This window comes from Myotis davidii, unplaced genomic scaffold (assembly GCF_000327345.1).
Source record: "Myotis davidii unplaced genomic scaffold, ASM32734v1 scaffold323, whole genome shotgun sequence".
Classification (NCBI taxonomy): domain Eukaryota; kingdom Metazoa; phylum Chordata; class Mammalia; order Chiroptera; family Vespertilionidae; genus Myotis; species Myotis davidii.
Genome location: NW_006295491.1, coordinates 3,634,735 through 3,648,104, shown reverse-complemented (window position 1 = coordinate 3,648,104; position 13,370 = coordinate 3,634,735). Strand labels below are relative to the sequence as shown.

General features: G+C 41.6%; 1 protein-coding gene across 1 annotated transcript in view; it reads left to right on the top strand.

The window, feature by feature from the left end:
- The first annotated feature begins 6 nt into the window (after positions 1-6).
- DCLK2 (doublecortin like kinase 2) overlaps positions 7-13,370 on the top strand; it is a 141,924-nt gene continuing 128,560 nt past the window's right edge. The window contains exon 1 of the mRNA XM_015568060.1: positions 7-302. Coding sequence (XP_015423546.1) covers positions 191-302 — 112 coding nt within the window. The 5' untranslated portion in view covers positions 7-190. The remainder of the gene's footprint in view (positions 303-13,370) is intronic.

The window sequence follows — 13,370 nt, the reverse complement described above, 5'->3', positions numbered from 1 at the left end:
GGGGAACGGGCTCATCCCCAGCCCGGCGCACAGCGCCCACTGCAGCTTCTACCGCACGCGGACCCTGCAGGCCCTGAGCTCCGAGAAGAAGGCAAAGAAGGCGCGCTTCTACCGGAATGGGGACCGCTACTTTAAGGGCCTGGTGTTTGCCATCTCCAGCGACCGCTTCCGGTCCTTCGACGCGCTGCTCATGGAGCTCACCCGCTCCCTGTCAGACAACGTGAACCTGCCCCAGGGCGTCCGCACCATCTACACCATCGACGGCAGCAGGAAGGTCACCAGCCTGGACGAGCTGCTGGAAGGTAGGAGGGGAGGGCCCAGCGCAGCAGGTGCGCCTCAGCAGGTGCAGTGGCTGCAGGCCCGCTGGTGGGGGATGGGGGGTGGGGGAAGGGAGCCAAGGGGGTGTCTTCTAGGCCACGGGAATTGTACGTTATCTCTGCTTTTCCTTAAGCTCTGTGTGGAGCGCGCTATCCTCTGATTGTCCTTCCCAAAAGATTTGCCTTATATATAAAAAAGAAAAGAACAAAACAAAGAAAGCATCCTAAAGGGCTTTGGACTTAGGTGACATCTCTTAAAATTGGCGAACTTGTTTTTTAATTGCAAACTATTTGAAAAGGTGGCTCCCCAGTGAGGATCTGGGTAACCCTTTAGCTAATAAGCTGTTTGCTCAGCCCCCTGTGTGTGGACCTCAGTGGAGACACCTGTGGTGCCAGCCTGTGGGAGGGACCCTGTTGTATCTGCTCTATTCAGAAGGTTGTGTTGTGAAAAGCTCTAGGTTGGCTTTCCTGGTTGGACTCCCAGCAGAAGTTATATGAGCTCAGGAGGGGTGATCCTAGGCAATTGTTCTTAACCTTGGCTGCATCTTGGGTTACTGGAGATTTTAAAAAACATAGGTGCCTAACTCCCCTCTCCTCCCCCCCCCCTTCCAGGTTAGGATGTAATTGGTTTGGGGTGTGGCCTGGGCATCCCGAGTTGTAAAAGCTCCACAGGTGATTGGAATGTGCAGCTAAGGCTGAAAACCACTGTTCTAAAGGGTTTTCTGCATTTGGTTGGTAATGAGGTGAATCAAGGTCAATCTCTCTTGCCCTCTCTTCTATTGAAATTAGCTAGTAGTAGTTAGGATGATGGTTACAGGCCATTGGAATCAGCAGTTGCTTGGTAACTGCTTCACTCAAGTGTCAACCATGCTTCACTCAAAGGGACTGATTGGTTGTATGTTGTGTCATCCTTGAATTCCTGCAATACTTATTCTTCTTTTCTTTTAAAGAAAAAATAAAGCATTACTTAGTAAGTACAGGCATACCTAGGAGACATTGCAGGTTCGGTACCAGGCCACCACAATAAAGCCAGGAGTACAGTAAAGTGAGTTGTAATCTTTTTGCTGGTGGAAGGTCCTGCCTTCAATTTGTAAAGAAACACAACACCTGTGAAGCACAATAAAGTGAAATGCCAATAAAACAAGGTATGCCAGATCTAAATATCACCTGTAACGATCAGACGTTCCCCAAGTATTTGCTGCCTGCATGTTTACATACAGTCTGCCCTCATGCATCTTTCTTCATGCAAATGGCACATTTGCTTGGCAGGGAGAGGAAATTAAACTTTGAGCCAATTGTTTTTCTTATATCATTTCATCCTGTTCTTATGTTATATTCTGAAGGCACTGTGCCCATTTTACACACACACATGAGTAAAGTAACATGACTTGTCCCACAATACCTGCAGTAGATGCTCTTTCTTCTACAATTCACCTCTCATACACTGATGTGGCCACACTGAGGAGTCCTGGAAGTGGTTGAGTTTCTCTATTTGATCACTGTTGCCAGAAGTTTTCCCTTGTCTGGCTAGATGAGGACCCAGCCAAACTTAAGTTGTCTTCTTCAGCCTATGTGTGTGTTAGCGACTTCACACATTCTCTTGGTCAGTTGTGTATTTTGATTTTAAAGGCTACTTGAGGAGGTGATGCCAACTGGAGAAGTAGATGTAAAATTAAGATACACTGTTAAACAGGCTTTTATCACTCCATATCTTTATGGTGTTAGAAACGTAAGAACAACATTTGTCTAGATATTTCAAAACTGAGTAACTGACTGACTGACTGGCCCAACACTGGAGTAACAGCCCCATGGAAAGATCAAGGCAATGCCTATGGATTAAACACCCATTACTGGCATGCCCTTGGGATACTGTGCCTAGGGTGGTCTGAAGATTTTAGTACCTTCCTCTGAAGTAATTTTAACAGTACATTTGCTACATGAAATTAATGTACTCCAAAGATGAATATCATCATAGGGGGAATTTGGTCAAGATAACCATTATCACATTAATTAATGAGAACATATAGTGTACACTGAGTTATTGCCTAGGCAGTACATGGTCCACTGAGTCTAATTCTCAAACTGTAGTTTCAGCTGACCATGGAAGGGTTGGAACATTTTCTTCCCATGAGGATGAGACCCATAGAGTCCAAATTATACCATCATATGATAAATAATGATGCAACAAATATTTGCACAACAGAAATGTTTTCCTAGTCTAGCCAATTGACCACTTGTTTCCAGCAGTATTCAGTTACTGCAAAAGAAGAAAATTTGTTCACTTCTTTTGTCATAGTGGCATTTTCTCTGACAATGGATCTTTGTCTAAGTCTTGAATATTCCAGTAATGAGTGGAGTACCCTGTTGCAAGAGAGATTTTAAGAAAAAAAATCTATGCTCTAATATCAATTATTAGAGAATTTAAATAGTTTCAACTTAATTAAAATTGTGTGCTCCAGTGTTCAGATTTATCACACAGAAGAACTTATAGTTTTTATTTGATCAGTAAAAATAGGTCTGTAAATATTGCCCATGCTGTTAAAATTGACTACAAGATTCTCTAATATTATTTTTACACCATTATGGTTGACTCTCTTCCTCTCTGCCTCTTCTATCCCATGAAGTTTGTAGTTTAGGAAACATTGTTTTTCCTAAAATACTTTCAGTGACGAATAGAGAAAGTGATGGCTCAAGACTGCCCATGGCACGAACACTCATTCAGAACCCCAATCACATTGAACTCAGATAACAAAAGAAATTTGCATGGCCCAGATTTTTTTTCTGCCCTTGACGTTGAGAGTCTCTGGCAACTAAAAACAGTGTGCTGGTGTAGGCTGGCACTCCTGTGCTACACTTGGCCAGCAGGCTACGCTAGGCCTATTGGTGTACCTCACCTTGCTAGCTCAATTTCACTGGTTGGTGCTGGGTATCTCGGTAGTCCTGTTTATTCTTTAAAACCTTCTCTCAGAGGAGGACTGTTTGTCATAACCATCAATATTGGGGAAAATGAGACTGAGTTGGGTGAAGCTGTGAGCCAGCCGAGTTTGTATCATCTCTGATACATAACTGAAGCTGTCCTGATGACTCACTCTTAAGTTCTCATGTTCCAGATTAAGAGTCAGAACTCCAAGTCTCAGCTCTGTTCCATGAGTGTTCTCACCTACTGAACATTTTGGCTGTATTTGTAAAATGTTGATGTCCTAACGAGAGATGGCCAAGGATAGTAGAAATGATGGCTGACCAAGTGAAGATCCCTGGGTTCTACTGATTGTGGATTTGAGAAAAACTCACCTAGTTCCCTGGGCCTCAGTGTCCTTTTCTGTTCAAGGAAAGGTTGAAAGTTTGGCAGACCCCCTCTCCAAGTCAGATTCCTTCAGGACTAAAAGGACATGCTCTTTCTCTACCTGTGTGGCTACTTACTGAGTATATGAGGGCCTGGGCTGCCTTTCCCTAGTCAGAACCTTCCAGAAAACTGACGAGGCTGTAGCTGTCTAGCTGTCCTCCTCTCAAGCAGGGAGTGGGCGTGTAGCTCTGGTGAAGTGTTTGCCAGGAGCCAAAATAATTAATAGCCACCAGTCTCTGCCTTCACCATTCCAAAAGTAAAATGTTGTTTTGTGTTATCTCGGCCTGTTACCTCTCAGTCAGTAGTAAATAAGCTGATTGAATTTTTTGGCATGTGAGAGAATTTTGTGATTATTTTTTTATAATTCCTACTGAGCATGTTTTTATTAATTTGAGAGAGAGAGAGAGAGAGAGAGAGAGAGAGAGGCATTGATTGCTTCCTGCATGCACCTCTGACTGGGAACTGAACCGCAACCTTTTGGTGTATGGGACGATGCTCCAACCAACTGAGCCACCCAGCCAGGGCAATTTTTATGATTTTGGTAAGTGATTCTCCCATTCTTCAAGTTAACTTGAAAATTCACATGAATTAATTTGAATTTAAGAAAAGTAAAGTTCTAAAGAAATTAAGTACTTACGTTTCTGAGGTTTTCTTAGTAAATCTAGTTTATTGATCTGCTGGGCTTGGTCAATTTCTTTGAAGATGTTAAACTAAAATATAGTTACTGAGAGAGTTTTAAGTAAAAATAAGTCTCTAAGAACCCATATTGTAGGATTTTTCCCCCTTGAATGGTAGATTTGTATAGTAATAATAGAAACTTAGCTCTTGGAACTTGTTATGGGATTACATTCTTTCCTCACTGTGAGTTATAAGATACATTTGCAAAAATGAGCCAAAAGCTGTATGCATTAAAGGCATATATGATGATTGGACATGGCAATTGAACATTGAATCTTAGGTCTGCAAAGCCTTCTCTGCCTGGCAGACTATGCGGTTCTTTAAGACCTGCTTTCACATATCATCTCTCTGGGAATCTCTTCCCACACCTCGGGGACGTTGATCTCAAATAGTTGTTGATAAAGAGCATATTTTTGTTGTTTCAGGTGCTGAGGGTGCAGTTTCTTCCCTCAAGATATGTTTTTAGAGGAAAAGGTGTTAGAAAAGCCCCCCCTCTTCCCGTTAGGATGTGTGTACACACACACACACACACACACACACACACACACTTTCCAGCAAAAGTGCAGCATTGGCCAGGATGATGAAAAAAGCTTCCCAGGGGAACACATGTTGGAGCCAAGGCCTGAGGTCAAACTTATAACTCTTCCCTCTCCTTACAGCATTTTTCTTTGTCTCTATTATACCACTTATCTTTTCAGTTAGTGGTTTATTGGTCTGTCTTTTGCACTAGACTGAGAGCATCATGAGGTCAGGGATCTTGGACATGCAATAAATTCATTGAATAAATAGCCCAGAAAATTACTTTATTTCTAAATAAATAATTACTTAGAAATAAGTAATACATTTTACTTCAAATAAATAGTACAGAAAATGATCTTATTTCCCCTGGCTGTCAAGGGAAGTTTTCTATGAATTAAGTTTGAATAGGGTCGTTCCTATATAAATGTGGAAATAGGTATTTTGAAAAATTGGATTACATTTCAGTTAAATCAAAGGTGCTGTGCTCAGTCCTCATTACGGGGAGAATGCCTCTTGCCTAAAACCTGCTTCTATAAATTTGATTCTTCTTTTCATCTCATTTACTTAAAACAGGGGAATTCAGATGTGCAATAAAAAGCAGCAAATAAACTCTTCCCAGAAATAATGGGAAAAGAAATTTTAATTTGGAGAATAAAGAATTCTAAAGGATTGGGGAAAGAAAGGGAATATTTGGGAGAGCATTTATATGATTAGAGTATGCCATAATGATACTCTAGAGTAGGAGTCCCCAAACTTTTTAAACAGGGGGCCAGTTCACTGTCCCTCAGACCGTTGGAGGGCTGGACTATCATTTAAAAAAAAAAACTATGAATAAATTCCTATGCACACCGCGGTGGCAAAAACACCCAGCGGGCAGGATAAATGTTTTCGGCGGGCCGCAGTTTGAGGACCCCTGCTCTAGAGTTATAAGAAGAGATAAATATGTTACGGGGCTTTAAAATATAGAAATGGATATTTTATGGTCCTGTGAGGGGAAATTCCCTTGGGCAATGGTGGCCAAACTGCTTACTTCATTGCTGGTAGGACCAGGAGAGTTGCTGTAGGTCTGTACCCCGTAGCTAGTTCTCTTTCTCCTCACCCCACCTGCTCATGCTCCCACTTCTGTTTTTATCTCTTCTGATGAAATAAACAACTACCCTAAGGATTAGAGATTCTTTTTCTTCTTGGCATTACTGCTATGTGTTAGATGTTTTATATGCAGTCACGGTGTGAGGGACTTGACGTGTTTCCTCACATTTAACCTTGTAATATCTTGTGAAAAATGGCAGCGATGTCTTCCCTGTTTTACAGATGAGGAAGCTGAGGCTCAGAGAGGATAAGGAAATTGCCCCCCTGCGCTAATCCTAAGAGGTGGGGCTGGAAGTTGAGGCCTTTCTCTCTGGCTTTTGAACTTCTGCTGTGTTCTACCACCTGTGGGGGAATGGGGTCCATTTCGACCCCTGAGGTTTGCATAGGTCATAATAGATCAGCAGTCCAAACCTCCATCACTGTGCAGCCCAATGTTAATCATTTAGAGCTGGGAATTTAAGATTGCCGTAGTGCCTCAGTCACTGTAAGCATAAACATAAATGTTAGGATGCTGCCTGTATGGTTCCTGGAATAAAACACACCATTCTGTAGACCTGCAAGGTAGTGTCTCTGCATTCTGGTTCTGCAGAGTTCCCTTGCTTGACCTCCGTTTTCTCATCCAGTAAATGAAAGGTGCGTTAGGTAATTGCTAAAGACCCTTTGTCCTTTGAAGTTCAGCGATCTTGGGAAATTCTTCTGGCTCCGTCTGGCTCCATGTACCTCTTTAAAAGTTGGTCAGGTCGCCCGGCTGGTGTGGCTTAGTGGTTGAGCATCGGCCCATAAAACAAGAGGTCCTGGGTTCAATTCCTGGCCAGGACACATGCCCACGTTGCAGGCTCAGTCCCTAGTCAAGGGCGTGCTAGAGGCAACTGATCAATGTATCTCTTTCATCATTGATATTTCAATCTCTCTATCCCTCTCCCATTCTTTCTCTCTAAAAATTAAAGACATTTTAAAACAATAAAAATAAATAAAAGTTGGCCAGGTCTTTTGAGCAGATGTGGTTACTCAGGTTTAGCTAAAGTTCTTAGAACCCCCCAATAACTTATAAAAGGGTCTTCTTCATAGAATGCTCTGAGGAAAGGAAAAATTACAAACCCAGTGCGGGCTCATTGATTTCTTTATCCCATGCAACACATACTTCTGGCACATGATGTTTGATGATTAATGTTACTTTTGTGCCATATATACTAGTAAGATATTTTAAATAGTAGGAATAGGTGGATATAGGTATTTAAAAAATCTTTCCAGTTAAGACAGCTAGCTGGACAGTTAGCTAGATTTGCAGGAGTAGAATAAGTTCATGTGAAAATGAAGTATTTGTTGCCCTTTCATATTTTGGTTTATAAATGTTTTTGTTCAAGAAAAACAATGCAATCTATTTTAATAATGTATAATTTTCACTACTTCTAAGATGCCTGACTTGATTTTTCTCTTTAGACATCTGTCATAAGCACATTCTCGTACTTTTATTACTTGTGTGTGTGTTTAAATCCCAGGATTATCCTAAGCCCCTACATTTTTCAGTGTCTACTTTGAGTTAGTTCTCTGACATAGCTTATATTTAGTTTTGTTCATATTTTGCATTTATTCTTATGCATTGTCTTTAGTAAATTTATTTCATGTATAGTTTTAATACAGTCAGATACCTTTTAAGTTCCAATATTTTAAGGCTAGAATTTTCATCCTTTAAAACATGCTTTAATTTTTACTATAATCCAGTGTTTTATTCTGTTTGCCACGTCTTCTGCAGCCTAAATTAAATCAGTCAACTAGTTAATTAGTCAACTACTTAGATTATGTAATTTGTCAGAAGCTGCTGCTTTATAGACCAAAGGTATGGGAAAATAGTGGTTTGTGAGATCAACTTAAGTACTTTTGATTATACTATAACATTTACTAACATCTTAAACAAAGTGGCTACAATCATCTATAATTATGACCTACTATATTACCTTTTGTTTATATGTTGATTACATTATAATTACCTGCAACAAAATATATCCTAGTGGACGTTTTAAAGTATGGTCATTGATTTATCTCTTCCTTCACTATGTATGTTTTGCAAACTTCAGACTATTTTTGAATTTTTCTTTAGGAAAAAACAACACCGAGCCTTTATTGAGCGCTTACTCTGAGCCTGGTGCTGATATCCACGATCTTTATTTCTTAAAGGCAATGAATGATGTGCCCTTTCCCAATACCTTTGCTCATCATCTTGGCCTTTCTACATCACAGTATTTTGCCTCATCTGCTAAAAAATCAAGAAAATAAAAAAAAGGGAGTGTTGGAAACTTACTACTGGTTATAGTCAGGTTCATCAAGCCTCTGTGCAAGAAAGAACTTGAGAAATAGCCCAATGTAAACTCATCTCTTGTTAGGTTAGCCGTCAAGGCCAATAGCCAGAAGATTCCACATGAATCTTACAATAAAGCACTGAGCGGAGAGTCCTAGCAGGCAGTGGCTCCTTGATAAACAGTAGTGGTCCTCGGCATCTTAAAACAAAATTTGTGTCCTTGTAACTCTGCTCCCCCACTCCGTACCCCCGCACCCCCTCCCCAGGAATTCTAGAGCCACCATTTGGATCTCCATAAGGCTCATCATGCTTCTGCATGGCAGCCCTTCGGGCATTTTGAAACAGTGCTCATGCTTTCCTCCACCATTTCCCTTCCCTCCTACCCACTAAACACCTCTTTTCTGGACACACATCTGATTTCTGAGTCCTTCATCACTTGCCCTGAAGCTTTGCAGGCCATCCTCATCATCAGTCACTGACTTAAAACTGGGGCAGGCCTTCCTCTTAGATCTCACAGTGAGGTTTCAGGGATGAAGGGGAGCGGTGTTAACAAAGGACTCAAGAAGTTGGGGAGACTCTGTCCAGGAAACTTTTACCTCCACTTGGATTATGAGCAATTGAAGGACTGACCCTATACCACAGTTTATTTGTAAATATTATTAGAGGGACACATTTTGATCTGAAGGTCTCTCTCCCTCTCTCTCTCTCTTTCTTTCTCAATATCCTTATGATTGCAGTGTTTCTCAAATTTCAGCAATGTTTGGGATACTTAAAAATGAAAACTGTAAAAACCTAACAGCCAAATTGCAGAAGCCCATTATTGCCTTCATTACTTTAATTAAATTGTTACTTAAATATTTATAAATATAAAGGTAGGTGTGTACTTATGCATATAGGTCTTATACACCAATACACCCCAAACAAATTGATAATGGAAATACCAATAAAACTGTATTGGTATTCACAATAAAAATGAAAAATAGCAACATAAAGCTACAGATACTACTTGCTCAAATTAAATTGTTGTTCCCAGTGTGACCATGGTGCTGAATGCTGAGTTCAGATGGCTGAGTGATGAGTCAGTTTTGCGCTGCTAATGAGCCTTCATTCCTGCAGAGCAAAACAATGTCCTCTGGCCTTAACTTGCTGTGCACGTCTTTTCCTTAAGTCTACTTTTCCTCCTAACTGACAGCAGAGTTACAACACTTGATGCCAAAAGAGGTGAGGCTGTGGACAGAGTGGCCTGGCTGTCCTTGGTTCAGAAGCAGTTGTTCAGATGTTCCAGAATTGGGTGATATAAACATTTTAAATCTTATCATCAAAACTAGAGGCCCGGTGCACGAAATTCGTGCATGGGGGTGGGGGTGGGGTGTACCTCAGCCTGCCTGCACCCTCTCCAATCTGGGACCCATTGAGGGATGTCTGACTGCCCGTTTAGGCCTGATCCCTGTCGGACATCCCTCTCACAATCTGGAAGTGCTGGCTCCTAACTGCTTGCCTGATTGCCTCCTAACCACTCCCGTGTTGGCCTGATTGATGCCTAACTGCTCCCCTGCAGGCCTGGTCACCCCCAACTGCCCTCCCCTGCAGGCCTGGTCGCCCCCAACTGCCCTCCCCCTCCAGCCATCTTGTGGTGGCATCTTGTGACAGTCATCTTGTGATGACATCACACGTGACCCCACCTAGGCTTTTATTACATAGGATAAGCACAGAGTCAAAATCGCTCCGGTGAGCTCTTGCAGATTGTGGCATCCAGCTGGCTCAGATATGAGGAGCAGGTCTGTAGTTTTCATCCTACCAGGAGATTAGATACAATTAGTACTTTTTCAGTGAGCAAGCTTGAAGGCTTTTTGGTTAATGAGTACAATTTTTGTTTTCCTTTTACATATTTTTAAAAAATCTTAAACTCTTCATAAATTTCAATGGTGAAAAATGGATTTGTGGACATACTTCTTTGTAGATACTCAGATGTAGCTTTTGTGCCCCTTTCTCAGTAGATGGTACAGTTGGAGAAGTTGGATGTGACTTTGGGAGACAACTTCTTTTGGCCACTTGCCATCAGATGTGTTGAAAGAGCATTGGTCTTAGGGGTGAAAGATCTTATTTTGTGCCCTTAGTTCTACCCTCCAGGAAAGGCTATTATATTCATTTTGTGAATGTGACAGCATTGGATCAGAGACACAGCAAATGAGTGAAGAGTGGAAACAGCCTCCTGGCCAGAGAGATAAACTCTGTGTTACTCTAATGATCCCCATGAGTTTGAATTCTGGGCACTGTACAGTTCAGACAGTAAACTTAAGTTGCTTACACAGAGTAATAAATCAGACTTTTTCCGCACCCTGTGTTTTTCTTAACCAGCTGGGTGTAGGGGCTTCTCTCTGATGTGCCTTAAATGGAGACACACACATTATAATTTACCTGTAGGAAAATCTCCCAGATGCTGTACTGATGAAGGACATCAAACTGCCTTGTAGATATAACACATCCAGCTTTATTTTCCTTGGTTACATTCCTCTGGAAGTAATTTTTTTCATTTTGGAAGTTAGAAAAGAATTTCATTTTTTTCTGACACTAGATGTGAAGTGTCTTTTTGTCTTTCCTTTTCTATGTTAACATATTTAAATCTTTGGATGGGGGTTTCTCTAAGCTTGAGAGTCCTTGTACCATACACTCATAAACAAGTTTTCCTTTCCATCAAAGTTCAGTGCTTGCTGTCACTGCCAGAGTTAAGTATAGTTTCAATGTCCAAATTTTGTGTAACTACTTTTCTGCCATGAATGTCAAAATAGTTTATAATTATAATCTACTAGTGGTGTTAAACAGTTAATGTAGATTTTTAAAAAATATATATTTTATTGATTTTTTACAGAGAGGAAGGGAGAGGGATAGAAAGTTAGAAACATCGATGAGAGAGAAACATCTATCAGCTGCCTCCTGCACACCTCCTACTGGGGATGTGCCCACAACCAAGGTACATGCCCTTGACCAGAATCGAACCTGGGACCTTTTGGTCCACGGGCCGACGCTCTATCCACTGAGCCAAACCGGTTAGGACTAATGTAGATATTTTAATAGAGGTGGATGAGAGACTTGACTGTAACTGATAGAAAAATAGGCTAAAACATACTGTTTTTGAATTTCCAACTGCATGTGGTTGCATGTAGCTATTTGTGATTTCTGTCAGTAACTTGACATTTTAAATGTTGAGGGATTATTGTGATTTAGCTATTAAATAGATATAGAGAATATATAGAGTGCCCCCACAAATATATACACACTTGAACAACTGATGGTTAAATTTTGAAAATGAAATGTATTTTAATAAATACTGCCTTTTTAATTATTCACAGTGTATACTTTTTGAGGACACCTTATGTATTATATGTCTGTATATATAATACATACCTATATATAATACGTACCTATATGTATGTATATATATATATACCATTAATTGAAAGAGACATTACATCTGTTGGACTATAAAGGTACCCTGGACTCTTGATGCTTTGGAGTGAAAAAAGAATGTTGGTGGGTACTAGATAGTCCTCATGTCCTGCTTGTTTTCCTGTATGGCTCAGGTCACCTTTTGTGGGACTAGCATTACTTAAAAGTGTCTCAGACCACGCATGACATCTTTCAGGAGCCTGACCCTGAACCTCCCAGGTAATCGTGTGTAAACAGCTATGCTGTGGAAAAGTAATGCAAATCAATTTGTTTTGCAAATAGATATTTTTTGTCATTACTTTGACAAACATTTTTTGAGTGCTTATTACATTCCAGTGGCTGTGCTAGATGTGGGTGGTATGAAAAAGACACGTTAGTTTTTTCAAGGGGCTGCTATTCTAGGCAATGGTTTGCAATGAGGGATTGTTTGCACATTCACCTGTGAAATTTAAAAACCGTACCTCTGTGTTTTAGTGTACCGCTTTCCAGTGGTTTTGGCTCAGTTGAACTGTGGCGAGGCCTGGACATCTGTACCTATAAAACATAGTCACCTGATTTTTAAAAACTTTCTATTCCTAACCTCTGGAAGAGACAGATAAAGAATAAATGATTTTAAGTCCTGGCTTAGAGGCTCAGTTGGTTGGAGCATTTTCCTGTACATCAAAAGGTTGCGAGTTCAATTCCCATTCAGGGCACATACCTAGGTTGTGGGTTTGATCCCTGGTCAGGGCACAAATGAGAGGCAACCCATTGATGTTTTATCTCTCACATCGATGTTTCTTTCTCTTTCTCTTTCTCTTTCTCTTTCTCTTTCTCTTTCTCTTTCTCTTTCTCTTTCTCTTTCTCTTTCTCTTTCTCTCTTTCTCTCTCTTTCTCTTTCTCTCCCTCTCTCCTTCTCCCCACCCCTTCTCTTGCTAAAAAAAAATCAATTAAAACATATCCTCAGTTGAGGATTAAAAAAAAGAATAAATGATTATGCGAGACTAACATTGAAAACTGAAAACTCACAGTACAAGGGTGCTCAAGAATGATGTAATTTTTAAATTTTTCCTTTAAAATTAGGAAACATACTAGATGCCTGGTGCACAGATTTGTGTACCGGTGGGGTCCCTCGGCCTGGCCTGCGGGGATCAGTGGACCTCCGCACCACCCCAGCCTGGCCTTACCGGCCAGCTCATCGGACTCCAGCCTGCTATCTGTGTTGATCCTGCACAGCACAGCACAAAGTAGTGTGCGATAGGCAAGCGGCTGGGCGCTATGCCCACCACTCAAGCTCGCAGGGGGAGTGTCTGTGGGAGAGGCTAGTGCTGCCGTGGCTGTGCTCACCAGGTCTGGCACCTGTCTGTCAGTTGAGCGGTGTTCCTGCTGTGGGAGTGCACTGACCACCAGGGGGCAGCTCCTGCATTGAGCACCTGCCCCCTGGTGGTCAGTGTGTGTCATAGCTACTGACCGGTCTTCTGGTTGCTTAGGCTTTTATATATATAGACTAGAGGCCCACTGCACAAAAATTTGTGCACTCGGGCAGGGAGGGGGGTCCTCAGCCCCGCCTGTGCTCTCTCGCAGTCTGGGACCCCTCAGGGGATGACCACCTGCTGGCTTAGGCCTGCTTCCCAGGGGATTGGGCTCAAGATGGCAATCGGACATCCCTCTGGCAGCCCAGCAGCCCTTGGGGGATGTCCAC